At 31.5% G+C, this 17428-nt stretch overlaps 1 protein-coding gene across 6 annotated transcripts in view; it reads left to right on the forward strand.

Moving 5' to 3' along the window:
* The window catches only part of LOC106468401 (zinc finger Ran-binding domain-containing protein 2-like), a 100032-nt gene that overhangs the window by 68580 nt on the left and 14024 nt on the right, over positions 1-17428 (forward strand). For all 6 annotated transcript variants that reach the window (XM_013928826.2, XM_013928824.2, XM_013928825.2 and 3 more), the window contains exons 4-7: positions 4489-4594; positions 8126-8208; positions 13134-13210; positions 13541-13702. In XM_013928826.2, the coding sequence (XP_013784280.1) occupies positions 4489-4594; positions 8126-8208; positions 13134-13210; positions 13541-13702 (428 nt within the window). The remainder of the gene's footprint in view (positions 1-4488; positions 4595-8125; positions 8209-13133; positions 13211-13540; positions 13703-17428) is intronic.

Raw genomic sequence — 17428 nt, forward strand, 5'->3', positions numbered from 1 at the left:
GGTGCTTATATACAGTACCGGGATAGAGGGCACATTGATGTAGTGGAGAGTGTCATGAGACAAATATCACCAAGGGCAATTAAGTGGGGTATAAAAGACTTGAGCAAGCAAGAAGAAATCAGAACAATGCTTAGATGGGCAAAGGAAGAAACCCTGGCAGCCGAATAATAGCTGTAGTGTGAGAAGAGGCAAGTATTATTGGAAATACATTTTTGATTTAAGAAAATGTTCACTTTAAATAATTGTAAATGTCTGTTACAGTTTGCAGTAATTCTAGAAAATAAAAAATAAATATTTTTGATTTATTTCATATTTTTTAACTTTTCATTTTACCAAATGTTGATGATTTCACTGCAGTTAGTGTTAGGTTAGAAAAAATGAGATAAAGTATAAAAATAACGTTTTACTTGAAAGAAACTTTTGATATTCCTTTAGGAGGTTCTACAGGTTATGCAAGTTAAATATGAAAACAGTAAGATGAAAGGTATTTGTAGTTTTAGTATGAAAATTGCCTTTCACTCAGGCTTACTCTGTAAAGGCTTCATAAATTCACAGACAAATTTTTAGTAAAAATTCTTTATTAGTAATGTACAACACACTAGTAATATTTATTAAAAGCTTTCCAAATTTTGTGAAGATACACTTGTGTATTCAGTGTTATAGTATATATAGTTATATGGTGGTAACAAGATCTGCCAAATTGCCTGACCCATTTGTGTAGGACTAATAAAGACACAAGGTTTAGATAAATTCCTCCAGAGCTTTATAAGATGGGATAAGTTTCACTGGTTACCTGAACAAACTTATATCTCAGCAAATTGAAAAGGCAAGAGGTTCAAATTTCATATTCCAGCCTGTAAATATCCATACTTTGTGTTTCTAGTTGGTTGAACACGCTGAAAGCTGTATAAAAGAAGAGAATGAAAATTGAAAAGGATAATTCAAAATGGAGATACATCATGTGATGTAGAGAAGTGAAAATTGAGAATTTATTTGAACATTTCCCTTTGAAATTAAGAAGTTAGAACTTAGATAATATAAAACTTTGAATTATGAACAACATTTTTATACCATTATTATTGACATACAATCATAATAAAGCTGCTTAATTAAATTTGGAATGAAACTCTAAATGGTCATGATGCACATAGTTTTAAATGAGGAAAAAGTTAAGTTTTTGGAAGATCTATATGTCGAAGGTTTTAGTGGCCTATTTATGGTACACTAAAATAAGTTACCCATGTGTTTGCACAATATATATATATATCTGTGTGTGTGTGTACTTTTAACTTACACCCCTCAAACCATAGCTTTTCTTAATGTATGTAAATGTACTGTTATGTTACTCAGTTGCTGTAAATATAATTTCATTTAACCAGTGCAATCCTATTGAACCTATTAACCCTTCTAATATGGGTGGGTGGGTTCCACCCAGCCCGTATTCCCAGTAATCATAAACTAGTTATACTGTAACTTTTTAAAATGTACATGTATCTTCACAAAAGTTTGCAGATTATCAGTAAACATTACAAGGCATTTGTACACAAAGTATCAGATTTTTTAATTGAGTTTTAATATTTTTAGTCAATTATTTGCTCGTGCATTTTTTATTTTTGAATGTTAACTGTTGAACATGCGAAGTAGTTTTGATTTTAAGATTAAAAATATATTTTATGCATCAGAAAATTGTCAAATTTCACACAAGAAGTCTATAACCTCCTAATATCCTCTAGATAATTATCAAACATTTTTTTAGAAATATTTTTTATATTTTATTTGTTATTTTCATTATTCTATCTCTGTATGGATTAGGTTGATTCAACCAACCTCATAACCACCATAGAAAAATAGGAAATAGATATATATTACACTTTTTTCGTTTTAGAATTGCTACAAATTATAATACAAAACCACAAATGTTTAGTTTAAACCTCATAACATTTTACATACATAAAAATTTTAAATTTTTATTATGTTAACCTTTTAGCAGTGTTTGACTAACATTACAGAAGTAGAATGATGCGGCACATGTGCACTCGTGTTACTATATCCAGTAATATAAAACTGGCCTTTACAAACTGACTGTCTTGGTTGTATTCCAGTTGACCAGTATTTTGTAAACTACAGTCACATTTCATTTATAATACATTATATATTTATATACATTATTACTAATTACAAATAAGTTCTTAAATTTCAGTTATTTTTCTTAAAACATAGAACAGTAAATAAAGAAGTATAAAAACAATTATCTGTTCTACTTACAAACTTTGTACTTGTTTGCTGCTTGCCGTAATTTGCTAAGCCTTATCAAGTTTCAGAAGTGAAGAATGTAAAACAAAATTTTTTTTAGGTTTTATGTATGCATTTTCAAATAACAAAAAATTATAAATGACTATATAAATCCCACAGAATTTTACTCTAATTTATTAGGCTTAGTAACTAAGCTGCATTTGGGTCTAAAAAAGTGACTTTTCAAGCTCAATAATGTCTTACTTTACCACTTGAAATCTACCATAGAAAGAAAGGGTTTCTCACATAAATACCTCACAGAGGCTCAGAAAACCACATGGGGGACATTCTGAGTTTTTGATTGGTTATTTACATGTCACAGACAGAAGTAGATGTATGTAAGCATTTTCAAAAATAGAAGAGGTAGATGGGGCCACTGTGTTTGGTTTGCTAAATATAGTCATATCTCAGTAAACAGAAAAGATAGGAGGTTCTAATTTTATAATCTAGCTTGTCAATATCAGTAATTTGAGCTTCTAATATGCAAGAAACTATAGACTTTGTATTTGGACATCAACAAACTTCTAATCTGAACCAATGCTGCATTCAACATACCATGTGACAAAAATTGATATTTAGGATTTTTTTTTAATATTTACTTTCAAACTAAGAAATTAACTAATGTATAATTCAAAAATTTGAATTATAATCTACAATTTGATACCAAACTTAGACATACATTCATAAAAGAATACTTCAATAAAATTTTGAATGTAAGTCTACAAACATGATGACATGGCCTTTGACCTGTGACCATAGGAAGACCCATTAGACCTGTCTTGGTAGAGTTAAGAAAACTTGTAACAATTGTTTTGATGTACTGGAATCATCAAAATTGCCTATCTGAGCTACTTTATTTCCATATAGGGAAATTTAAGGATATGGTTGTAATCAGGGGTGCATAATTTGTGATATTTATATAAAACTGATTTCCTCAGGAGTAAATAAGGTAGACCCACAGATTAACTAAGATTCAACAAAGAGATTTACTACTTAGTTTAGAAAGCAAGGATCGTAATGTTATTTCATTCTCAGTTATGCAAACTATTCAGATTTTAGGTATTACATGTAATTGCATCAGTTATCCTAAACTGTGTGATAACTGAGAAGTTCTCATCTGATATCTTCAGATATCTCTTATAGTGGAACTCTGCTCACTAGCTTGGAAAGCAAGTGTCACAAAACCTTTTTTTAGCCAGTTGATTTTACCATCAATAAACTGTCCTAACTGCAGGTTGTGAGGTGCTAATAATTCAATGTAGTACAATACTTTGTACTGTACCATATAATAACTTTATAGCAGGGAAGACTACTCTGTATAAGTTGTTGATCTTTCAACCACATCTATGTTAACCTCAGCTGTATGGATCAGGAGGTCAGCAGCAGCAGTGGCTAAACTGACTATCAATCTGTCTCTCACTTCTAACTATGGGGTTTCATGGCTAGATAAGTACTTTCAGCTCTTTCCTCTTCAACAGCTGAGTCAAGGTAGTATGAGACAGTGCTCTTGTCCTCCTCTGACTTGTCCATCTCATCATCTAATTTCTGGTCAAACCAGTTCACTAGAGACTTGTTGGTAAAGTGCTGACAGAGTTTGTTGATGTGTCCTCACTTTTGTGCACCACTTGATAGCTGTAATTCATACATTGGCGGACTGATCTGTCAGAGTACAAGATAAATACCTGTCCTGCAAGAGCTCAGCTCCTTCCATAGTGTTGATACTTTCATTTCTTACCTGTTTCATCATAGCACTTCTTCAGTTGCTCTGTACGCCATCATGACATATGTTCAGCCAGGAGTAATATATTTGAGTACAGACTGACTTCATAGCATCAAATTTGTCTGAATCAGTTCATATGGGATCATTAGACAAAATATTTTGGATTTACCATACACTTAGATATCTGTTTTATCAGGAGGGGTTTTTTTTATTTGATACATAGTATTGTATTACATGTGGTTAGACAATTGTGGTGGTTCAAGGTAAGAATTTAAAATGACTACATAGCTTTTGGCAGGAAATTTTAAAGAGTTTGAAATACTAATGTACTTAAGTAAACAGGTGCATTTTCTATGATAACTATAAAAGTATTTTTCGTACAAAATTCGATTTATACATGAAAAGTCCAAAAATGAACTACTAGATGTTTTACTTAAAACCTGGCAGCAGTTAGAACATATTTACATTTTATTCAGAGAAAACTGCTGTTCCCCCAAAGAAAAAATTAGGTCATGAAATAGGAAAAGCAGCAGCAGAGAAAAGCAAAGGTTTGTTTAGTGCAGATGACTGGCAGTGTGGAAGGTATGTTAAGTTTACTCATGTTTTTGCTTTAAGTAATTTTAAATATATAGAGTATTTTGAAAGATAGCTTAGTGCCCTTATAGTTATCCTTACTCTTTGTTGAAAACCAAGATGGTATTATTAATTATTTTTACCTATGAAACTTAATTAAATAACAAAAATAGGAGCTATAATTTTCTTCAATTTAATCCTAGGATGGCAGTGTGGGGTCACTGTGACCCCATACCACCCGTTGTTAATGACTGAAAATTTAACGTTGGCATTCTAGGGACAATTAAATTATAAAAATGCTCTACAACACCTCTGAAATGGTAACCACATTCTAATACAATGAAGATTGTATTCAAATAGTTTTCCTTAATTTCCAAACCTTTTTTTTTTATCTGTTATCCTCTGTTTTATTGTTTTTTTAATTTTGCAAAATATTAGTGTAGGGTGCATCATATGCCCCATGATTTTCAAAAGTGTCTGGGTTTCTTCTGTCTCTTCTTTTATTCCATGTTTAAAAAGAAAGAATATTGCACATTTTGGGGAAGTTTTAAAATCATGTATGTGGTCTACCAGGATACTGAATGTTTAAAGTCATAAAAAGTATACGCCTAATATAAAATGTTACCCAAAACTGAGAGCTGAAACTCTTGCATGAAGTATTTTATTCTAAGTAAAGAGATAAATTGCAACAACATTTATGCAACTAAATGAATCGTAGTAACTCATTTTTTAATGAAATAAAACTCATATTTGTCTGCATAAATTGCCATTAATGCAGTATTTCAATGAAATGATAAACATTACAACAGTTTCGCTATACACCTACACAGGTTTGGCTTCTGCTTTCAAACCTGTTCAGTCGTTTGGAGCACATTCTAGTAATGTTATTCACTTTTGGCTGATGACAAAAAATCTGAGCAGAGTTTCACCCCCTCTTCAGCACAATTGTTGATGATGTTCAGAGCTTGAAGGTTGGTTTCTGATGCTTGATATGCAATGGATTGTGGCCGATTTTCAACATTTTCTGTTAGGAACTTATGGTTGAGCTATAGAATGTGAAATGTGTACCAGGAGTCTGGCCCAACCAAATCCACAAGGGTTGTTGACAGAGTGACAGCATCTGGAAACTTGGGTTTGTCAAATCTTGTTTCAAAACATTTTTTTTTGGTATGAGCAATTCCATATCTGTCTTCATTGCCAAATGGCTGTTGACAGGAGCATGTCATTCTTCCAATGGTACTTTGTTGCTGAAGAGTGCAAGAGGCATCATCTCTGCAGTTAGGTACCAAAGATGCTGCTGAAAGGCTTGAATTTCACTCCTTGAAACCACTGGGTTGATAGCCTTGTACATCAAAAGATGATGGAACAGCTTCAGATCATGCCAGGGGGCATCATCAGTGGAACTGCAGGTCATCCACCAGGGGCTGTAGACAAGGGTGGCAAAGTTCACAAAATCCCTCGCCTTCAAGACCTGTTGTCTTTTGGTGATTGTGCCAAGAGGCAGTCGTTGAATTTGCTGCTAAAACAAGTAGATTTTAATAGAATACAGTACCTTTGCCATCCATCTAGCCTTGTGCAGTTTACCTGGTCATTTGAATATAATTGTCTGTCCATCAACTTTTCCATCTAGGAACACTGTTTGATTGTCACACATGCTGTTGTGTCGAATATCATATTGAAAATAGTCTTTGCAGTGCCATGAATCCAGCAAGTTAGCTGTCAGTTTAGTAATGATATTACCAGACTTTCTATTTGTGCCAGATTGTTATGGTGTAACACCAAGAAGCTCCATTTCATGTATATTTCGTACCACGTTCATAAGATGCCCTTCAGTTACATTTTGGTTAGACAGTGAAGACAAGAGCTTTGAATCCCACTGCAAAGTGGCAATCTTTGGAGGATCCCACTGTCATTTGCAAGATGTTGCTATACTGTGTCCAACCTGATGTCATGATCTATCAGCTGTTGCGTATGATGTTGAAACTTTAGAAGGATCACTGGCGCCTCTTCTATCAAAGCTTCTGTGAAGACAGACTATTGGGCTGAAATCAGTTTCATGCTTTTGGCCAGTGAAAAAAGTTTAAATCTATGCAAAATATCATGTGGAATGAAGGCTGTTTTGCCAGTAAGAACACTGTGGCGATGACTCCTTGGAGTACTGGTTGATGGAGCTGTAGCTGCACTCTCACTTTCACTGATGCTGGATTCATCATTGTGATGCTCCTGAAATTATTTGATGCAGAGGCCATTTCACAGTGCACCTTCTCTCACCTGTCTGCCTTAGACTGTTCATGTGCCCCTTTGCACTGGAGTTTGCCAGCTAACACGTTGTCATGGGATCCAAATGCTGCTGTACGTTCACCCTTCATTGTCTGCAGAAAGCTCAAGTCTTCTGGGTATTTGATGAGTTGCTTAGCATTGGCAGGCCATAGTGGAAATGTCTGAGCTAATTTACTTTCCATTTGTTGCACCTTCTCAAGAGAAGCTGGCATTGATTGCCATTTGATGGGTATAGCCCTGACTTTGGCATTGTCATCGAGAAGCTTAATCATCTTCTCACAGGCTCTGTGATCCAAAATCATGGGAATATTTGGTTTTTCATAAAATCTAGAACCTTGTGAGAGGACAAGTTTAGCTGACTCCCATCTGGTATGATTTTCTGCCAAACCCTCTTGTATATACCACATGAAGCAGTGCAACAGAGTAGACACTAGATAGGCTGCATAACAATGTGGACAATGACATGTACCAGATTTGATGGGTAATACAATACAACAGCATACCTAGTCTGGGCATACTCAGAATGGGTGCTTAGCATATCCAAAATGTGTCAAAAATGTACTGGAGGTGTGATAATTGTTGCTTTATTCTCTATAAAAAGATCATATTTCACAAACCATAAATTAGATGCTGAATACAGCACAGTTAAAGTTTTATAGATCTGCAATTTTGTGGAGTTTTTGTCACCAAATTGCTGTGATTTTGAAGAAAATGATGAGAATGAAAGTAAAAGTAGTCTGACTGGACATCAAACCTGAAAATTGATGTTGTCAGAATCACAATTCTGATGTCAAATCCATCTTCAAAATGCATAAATCAGTGCTTAAGGTTATGGTGATACAAATAGACCTGAAGTGGACCCCCGAAATAAGTCCAGAATTAGAAAAAAAAAAAAAGCCTAGTACTTCTGTTTTTAGCTAATGGAATATTTTAAGATTAGGGACTATGTAGTTGCTTAACATTGGGGCATTTGATGCACCCTAATTTAGTGTATATTTCCATTTCTGTATTTGATATTTATAAGTAGTCATTTTAGTATATGAAATAAGTCCTATTTTTACAGTTTATACTTGATGCGTATGTAATGAAGGACAGAACATTAATTCATGTGAAACAATGCTTACAAGTCCTATATTTCAATGCCTGCCCAACAGGTATTTTGGACTTTTAGTTATCTCTGTCTTTTTAGTTACTGCAACTTGGGTGGACTGGTATTGAAACAAAATTATATTTTATGTAAATTGCTTGTTTCTTCTTTAGATGTGGAAATGTGAATTGGGCCAGAAGGCAACAGTGCAATATGTGTAATGCACCAAAGTTTGGAGAAGTGGAAGAAAGAACAGGTATTTTTTAAAAGTATCTGGACTCAATATGGAATATTTTAAAGAAAAATTAAAGATAACAAACATCAAAATTTTAGAAGTTTTATAGGGGAATGAAAAATTCTACCCAACATCTTAATACATTAGATAAGTTATCATATAAATACAGGTAATTATTTCTTCAATCATTTTCAGTAGAATTGGTTTTGTTACTCTGTTATTGTGAATTTGCATAATTGTGTAATTTGAATATAATCATATAAAATGTATATTTTTTCTAAATATAAATCTTAAATATAATTTATTTAATTTTTCAGATTTGTTCAGTATTAGGTATAATATTTACTGTTCATGTGTATGTTGTAAACACTAAAACTGATTCAGTGAAGATCAGTGGAATAGCCAAAATCAAAGAAGACAAGTCCTGAAATACTTTGCTCCAAAATATTAAACTTGTATAGCCCCTTTAAATGAAAGCTTCCACAAGTACTGAGAACACTGATATTGGATATGGTAGTTTGTATGTCACTTCTGTGTTTTTGTTTTACTATATTACTGAGAATTAAAGCCATCACAAAAATATTGATCATTTTAATAAGTTGACTGGATTTTATTATTGTTTATTAATTGTCTTTGTACAATGTGTTTTGATTTTTATTCTAACATCATCTCCCACATTATTGTAACTGTTGTCAATAAGAAACAAAAAAAAATGTAGGCTTACCATTACCAACTTGCACAACAGAGTAAATAGTGAGTAAAATAGACATATATTATTTTGCAAGAAAAATGCTTAGTTTATTCAGCCTTGCTTATAATAACATAAAACTCATTTCTTTCGCTTAGTACTTCAAACTTGTACATCTTTTAATAACATAATGTTTAAGGACAGTAAGGGAGTTATTTGTCCATCTTGACTGTCTCATCCTCTAAACTAAACAAACATTATCAAATGTATAAATCAAAAAATAAAATAAAAATCATAAAGCCAGCCCTTATCATTCATATAGTTATGAAGCTTTCTCTTAAACACACTTAAATTTACTGCATACATAATATCCAAAGGTAACCCATTTCAACTGTTCAAGATGAGAAATACTGCTTAAATCTTCATAAGTAAAAACTGAAGAAAAAGCAGAATTTAATAACCCAGCCATCTCATAACCATCAGAGACAAGCCTTCCTTTATTGCCCATTCAATGGTCCTACCCTAAACATTTTGTTTACCCTTAATGTACTTAAAGAAATCTTTACTGTTCATTTTTACATTTTCAGCTATCCTTTTTGATGTTTTAATTTCCTGTTTGACCAACTTTCTTGATCTTTTATAATCTTCTAATTCAGTTGTCATATCAGTTAATTTAAATTTCTTAAATTTGTAATGCTTTTCTTTAATTTTATCTCCTGTACCCTTTGTAAGAAAAGCTGGTTTTTTACTTGCAGCCACCCTGTTCTTTTTATAATGAATTTGTTTATCTTGAATATTTAAAAATTTATTATTAAACATTTTCCACGTTTGATCAGTGTCTTCAAATAACTCAGCTGCCCAATTCACAACAGAAAATTCTTGCTGTGTCCTTTCAGAATTAACCTTTTTGAAATTTATAACCAAAATATTATTATTTCTGATCTCCATGTGCAGCAAAACAAACCTAATAGAGCAATCATCACTTGTACCCAGATGTTACCCAATTTCCGCACACTCAACAATTTCTATATTAGAAGTTGACAATTGTTTTTATTAGGTTCCTTGACCAATTGGTGAAGAAAACTATCTTGAACAGTTTAAAAAAAATTTTCTCCCTCATTGTTTGATTGTAGAATTTTCCAAACTATATGCCTGAAATTAAAATCACCCATAATTATGACTTCATTAACAGCTGAAATCTTAATTAGTTTCTCACCAATTTCATCAGTATCATCTGGTGGTCTGTAGCTAATTCCCACCAAAAGTATTTTTTCTTTATGTCCAGTAATAGAAACCCAACTGGATTCAATCTCTTTGCTGTTATCTTTGATATCCTCAACTTCAACAGGATGTAACTCACATTTTACATAAAAGCCACTCCTCCCCTCTTTAGTAGTCTATCCCTACTAAATAACCTACAACCCTGAATTTAAAAGAAATTTCTGTCATCAAAATCATGTACATTTAATTATGTTTCAGTTATTCCCATTATATCAAAATCCCCCATTCCTACCAGTGCTCTACAGTTATCTATTTTATTTCTTAATCTTCTGTCATTACAACAGTAACAATTAAGCCTATCCTTAGAACTACTTCTATACTTATTTCCTATGCTAAACTTTTCTCTACATCTTTTTTTTTTTGATTTAGTTTATCCTAGCCCTCACCACTGTTTAATCCTAGCTTAAATCTTCCCTTACAGCTGAATTAATAGCCCTTGCAAACAAGCCAGATCCTACCCTATTTAAATGTAAATCATTCATTCCAAAAGCTCCCTTTTCCCATTGAACTGATCCCACAAGTCCAACCAGCCAATCTGCTCATTCTTACATATTAAATTAAGTCTAGTATTTAGCCCTAATGACCTACTCATAATTTCATCCCCACAATTAATTCTTGGCAGTATTTCTGAAAATTAAGTTATGGCCTGTTTCTTTGAATGCCTTTATCAACCCCCTGTACTTATTAATTAGCTCCTCTGACCCACCTTTCCCTATGTCAATTAGCTCCTACATGCACAACAAAAACTACATCATTGCTACCCTCCTTTATTATATCTCTTGCTCTGATAGTTATATCCTCCTCCTGTGCCCCTAGGTAGCATAAACTAATTATTTTCTCCCTATTTATCCCACAGAATATCCTATCCACATGCCTTGTCAAGGAATCACCTATAACTATAACCTCCTTATCATCTACATCCTTCTTTGACTCTTTTGTTTTCCTTCCCTCCAATAGTTCCTTGTTCTCACAAGCCAAAGGCAGAAATATGTTGCTCAATAGAATAGGCTCATTACAGTTAAATCCACTACTTTTAGTCCTCTTTCTAACTTCCTGAAATATTTCAGATGGTGATAAAAAATTTCCTAATGTTATAAGCATACATTATTTTTGCCCCATATTTTAATGTGATGACCCAATCCATCAATTTAGCAACTTAACCTACAGATTTGAACTGAAATTTACCAATCTTTCATAGGAAGGATTTATAGGTAGTGTCTTGTGCAATAGTGTGTCTTCAAAATTTATTTGTATTTTCAACACACAGAATCATTAAGTTTAATTAGTTCATCTTGCAATTTTCAATGACGTTTCTTAAAGGTGTGCAGTGAGGGTACCCATCTGTTGAGTGAATGTCAATTTAATCAAAATAAGTATTGTTTTTTTTATATGTGTGTATGTGTTTATAGATTGTTTGTGAGTATGCACATATAACTATGTGCATTGATGTATAAATTTCCATGATTGTAACTAGTCATCTGTTTTGATGTGTCTTTTTGTGTATAACTCAGAGGTTTTATAGAATATGTAAATTCCAAGGCAGAAATGCTTTTTCATTAGTTTTGACTGAATTACAATCAAAAAAATTTGTTTAAACAAATGTGACTTCTGTGTGAATTTTCTTTTTTATGGAAGACCAAATGATTTTGTATTATTTGTTGATTTTATCTCCATCATGTACTATGCACTGGAATTCTAAACTATTGTGAAATTGTGGAAGTTGTGGTTTAGTGCCAAATCATATACTACAGAATTCCAGTTACCAATGTATGAAGGATGTTTGCATAGTGTATTAGAAGTATGATAGTTTAAGCTCTTGTAAAGCTGTAGAACACTTGGCATTTAAGAAATTTTGTGTTCAGTACCAAGTCTAAGAAATAAAAATTGGGTTGTCACAGAAAAATATGACTATCTCATGGCCCTAAGAAGCCCATAGGATATGCCTTGTTTGTGAAAGGAAAAAATGTGGTAGTTTGAATTATTAAAAAAAAAGTGCCTTACTAGTAATAGTTTGTATATTGACCCCTTTAGCTCAGTTTGTAGAGCACTTGCTTGTCATATGAGAGGTCTTGGGTTCATACCTAGCTCAGGAAATTCAAGTAAATACTCATTCCCAACATGTAGCTGTTCCATGACCCTAAGATTAAAACACAAGGACAGCTGTGTTTGTGATCATGAAAGATTGTCATAGTATGAACTATTAAAAAGTTCCTTACAAGCACTTGCTTGGCATGCAAGATGGCCCATGTTTGATTCCAAGCTAGTTGTGCAAAAACTTGAGGTACCACTGAAAAATTGGAGCTTGTAACCATTCCACAACCCTCAGTTAAAACCTGAGGATGAGTCTTATTTGTGAATGAAAGATTGTGGTAGTTTTAGTACCTTACTAGCAACAGTTAGTTACATCTAGCTTAATTGGTAGAGCACTTGCCTGGAATGTCAGTGTCTCAGGCTTGATACCATGCTGAGAAAATAAAAAATAAGGGGGAAAAATTACCACAAAACTAAACTCATTATAACTTCATTTGTATTTATTCACAATTTCAACAATAATTTACTTTTGACCCATTTCTTTCAATTGATACATATTGTACAGTATCAAAATATTTTTATGAAAGTTTTATATTTAATTTTTGACATTGTTTTTTTTAAATGCCTCATTTACACTTAGTCAATGAAATATATTAAATATTTTCCAGTGTTATCAGAAAATGTTTGAAATGGCATCAACACAAGTAATAATATTTTGAGAAATGTTATGAAGGAGTTGAATCTAATATTTATTTCTTTATTTATTGGATGCTAGATTTTGGCTTGAATTGTACTGGATGTTGTTTTTCAGTTATACTAGGTGAATGGTTGTATTAATGCTGAATAAGAATTTTGGGCTGTGCTATACAATGACTTATGGCCATCCCAGGTGGTGTTTGGAACTATTTTAGGAATCTAATTTTTGTTTTTTCCTCCTTATGCTCAGGACTTGGTGGTGGATATAATGAAAGAGAAGATGTTGAATATGTAGAAAGAGAAGAATCAGATGGCGAATATGATGATGTAAGTATATTATGGAACAATTTTATTTTAATGTAACTGATACTTATTTTCTGTGTTTGAAATAATGCTTGTGATTTTTTTATTAATGTAATTTTTGGATCATGAGTTTTAGAGTTGTATCTGTTTATTTCTTGTCAATTTTCTTTGCTAATTTTACACATTTATAGGCATAGTTACTTGTCAAGAATCATTTTTTACATGTATCATTGAGAGATTTGAATTACAGAAATGAAGGGTTGAATGGTTAACAATATTAGTTCTAATTTATTTATTTGTTAGTATGTCATATTTTAAGAGCTGACATAGTTATTGTTGAATTGATATGAATAGTTTGGTCGCAAAAAGAAAAAGTTCCGAGAATTATCTGACAGCGGTGACTCCAAATCACCAAAAAGAAAAGACCCAGTAAAGCCAAAAATGGATAATGAAGATGAGGAGGAGGAGGAAGAGGAGGATGAAGATGTGTCAAAATACAAATTAGACTCAGATGATGTAAAGATATAACTTTTTTTAAATATATCCATGTTATTTTAAGTGATTTTGTCTCCTTTTATATTTATTTCATAGATTTATTTTTTCTTTTTGAACATTTTTATCTTTCTCATTTTCTTCCTTAATTTGTTTTTAGTTTTTTAAGTTTGAGATAGAATCTGTTGATATTCACATATTAGTCTTATAATTATAAAATTTGAAACAGTTTATTATCAGCTCCTTTAACGTTGATTTCAGGCCTCAAGAGATAATAATAAACTGCTTCTAATTTTATAGAAAATGTCATTTGGAATATAATTTTATATTGTTATAACACTTTTCAAAACTCCTGTTGAATACTTTTTCTAAATGTATTTTGCAAGTTATAATATTTGTGTCCTAAAGCTGTATTTTTAGGCAGTGTACTTTCCACAAAGACATTCTGCAGCCATATACATTTTGTGTTGATTTTCAGTTTTTATATAATATGCTTCTGTAATTGTATATAATTGGTCAAGAATGAATGATAAAAACATTTCTTATTGACAAGACATAAGAAATTAAATGTGTGTTAGACTATATCAGTTATAATATTACTAAAATAGTGAATTGTGTACATTGATAAAAATAATATTATGGCAAGACGTTAAATTTTCAGTTTTCTGCCTGACCATGGGTCCAGCTATTTAGAAAACTTACAGGATCTTGCTGAACCAAATAGCAAATTTTATCATAAAATTATACATAATACTGTCCTGCTGAGAAATACATTTTAAAATATTAAATTACATAAATCATTCAGTGTTTGTACATTATGCTTGCACATATACAGTTTTATGGAATTCACATTAAAGGAGTACATGGATAGAATTAGGAACCTTATCAATTACATGGAATTATCTGCTCACACAAAAGGAAACAATATTAAAAGAAAAGCTAAAAGACACTGATATAGCCCAAAAAATAATGCAAAGTTTATTCAAAGTGCATAAAATTTTATAACAGCAGCTTGTTGTAGTTCTAGTTCTGGTGATGTATTTAGTTGCTTATTATTTGTATCCTATCTTCCAAAATTTACAGCAATGATTTGCGCTTCATGTGCTTTTAACATTTTTGAAGACTATTGACTATGTAAATCAACACCTGGGAAAAACTTGACATAAAATATGAGAAAACTACTTCCTTACTTAGTCATATGATATGACAAATCCCTACAGTTCATAATCACAGTTGTATATTAAAATATTATTCTCAAATATGTAATAATTTTTTATTCTGATTTAAGATATGTTCTTTAGTTATACCCTTTTTTTGTGGGTTTGAGTAACTTTTTTCGTATAGTCTTGCAATAGAATACAAGGTATAATTTTTCACTTAACCCATTAACTGCTGCAGGAGCAGCTCAGTTGCCATTTTCTGACTCACAGATAAAACTGAGTTGCCATCGATCACAATAAAACTGTAATTATCGTCATTCGCATAGAGTTATAGTTATATTGTATATGTATGACTGACGGATATTTCCGTCATTTGCAGCTGAGCCATAGAACTTCAATGACGGAAATATCCGTCATCCGCAGCTAATGAGTTAAATTGGCTGGTCCGAGACCCACTCCTTTTAGCCATACTTATTAGTCTAACAGTATCATTAGGATAATAGTGGCTGGCACTTTGTACTACAAAGAAATTTTGTAGTGAAAAGTATGCATTCTGTTTTAGACAAACTCATTGTGCCATCATTATTACTGACATCTTACTGGGGGTTTGAATATTTCACATAAATTGTATAAAATAAATATAATGCTTTATTACCTTAAAAAAACCCTCTCATGTAAATACAGTATTTAAGGTTAATTTTAACCTTAGAGATACATTAAAAACCTTATATTTTTAAAATCAAAATGTTTGTCCTCGTCCAAATGTTTAGAGTTAATACTTTGGAAAATGTATTATATTAACTACGTTGTTTTCTTTTTCAAGGAAATGAAACTTAATTTTGTGTGAAATAATGTTAGCGATTAGTAGGTATTAAATTATCTTCACAGATACATACATTGAGTATACATTTAGTATTTGTTTACTAAACCCTTTCTGGGCTAGTGATCACCTTTCAGATATTGAATATATGCCTACATATCAAATTTCAAAATTTTAATAAAAATGATTTTATAAACTATAATTTTGTACTCAAAAATATTTTAAATTAATATTTTGTCATTTTGTAACATTAATGTAACTAGCACAAATGTCGCCTAACGGGTGTCTGTTTGTGCTAGTGATTACTAATCGTAGTATTCATACTTCATTGAAAACAATTTAGAAATAGTGAATATTTTCTAAAAAAGGATTTTTCTGGGAAGGTACTGCATAGGAAAAGTGTTTGGATTGTGCTTTTATAAACTGTAATGTTTCTATGTATTAAAAGTGGTACCCTTTATCAAAAAAAATGTTTTTTTAAGAACTCTGTTTTTTTTAATACTATATTTATAAATTACATGAATAAAGATATAATCAAACCTTCAAGTACAGTCCCAGTAAAAGTTATGTTGTTGTTGTGAGGAGAGCAATTTTATTTAAAGTTGTGTTCTGTGATAAAGAAATAACTAGTTGTTTTTCTAATTGTCTGAATTTTGAATACCCAAAGGATTTTTGTTTGTGGTAGCATGCATGAGATGGCACCGCATTGTATTTATTATTTTGGTCACATACATAGATAGATACATATATACACACACACACTATGTCCATTATAGTAAGATTCTCAAAAATTTTTTAAATATTCAAATTTACATATTTATGCATCTCCAAGGAGTCTTACATGTAAACAATGCACTTATTGATTTTTAAAATATTTTGGCCCAATCCAAAGCAGAGGATTATATTAGGTAAAATAATATCATCACTTGAGAATATAATTCTCAAGGTTTAACATCTCATGTGGTTTTCTTTCTGTTTCTCTGAATTTTGTTAGTACAGCTTCTCAGATTCCACCATTTTATAACCTCAAAACAGGGGATTGAACAACCACTAATGAAACTCTACTTTCAAAATAGGTACAGGAAAAGTTTAAATATCAGTGGATAAAGCAGATTATAAGTTATTTATGTCAATTCAGTGAATGAATTAGTAGGAGAAGTATCTTATTGTTTCTTTGGAAATAACAGGACCTAGCTTGTGTAGAGAAGAACAGTGAAATGTAGTAGGAAAAGTTGAAGACTTAGAAACAAACCACAAATCTGCGAATGTTTTTCAGTGTATTTAGATGTTATTTTTTGTTCTTGAAAATTTTTTTTTTGTGTTAAGTTTGAAAAGAAATTATATTTATTAAATGTAAGTTGATTTTGACTAAGAAAATTGACTAAATACATTATTATCTAGTCTGATCTATTATCATTTCGAAAGTCAGGTTTTAAGTCATCAAAAAATCTTTATTTATGGTATGTGTTTTTTTATGATTTATAGCCAGAAGTAATGATTATTTCAATCAGCAAGATAAATAAGTTAATGAATATTTGTCAACTGATTTGATATATAGATTCTTAAACGAAAGGTAGTGTTTTTAATGTTTTTGAAAGTTGTATCTCAAAAACATTTTAGAAATTTCACATCATAAAATATGATAAACTAAGTCAAAGTAAACTATATATTAGTTCGTCAAGAAATTAATGTTGCATTTTGAAACACTTTCATTAACCACCCCCAAAGAATATCAAAGAAGTTTATGGAAATATTTTGAACATTTGTAAG

Source organism: Limulus polyphemus, unplaced genomic scaffold (assembly GCF_000517525.1).
Source record: "Limulus polyphemus unplaced genomic scaffold, Limulus_polyphemus-2.1.2 Scaffold2995, whole genome shotgun sequence".
In the NCBI taxonomy this organism is placed as follows: Eukaryota; Metazoa; Arthropoda; class Merostomata; order Xiphosura; family Limulidae; genus Limulus; species Limulus polyphemus.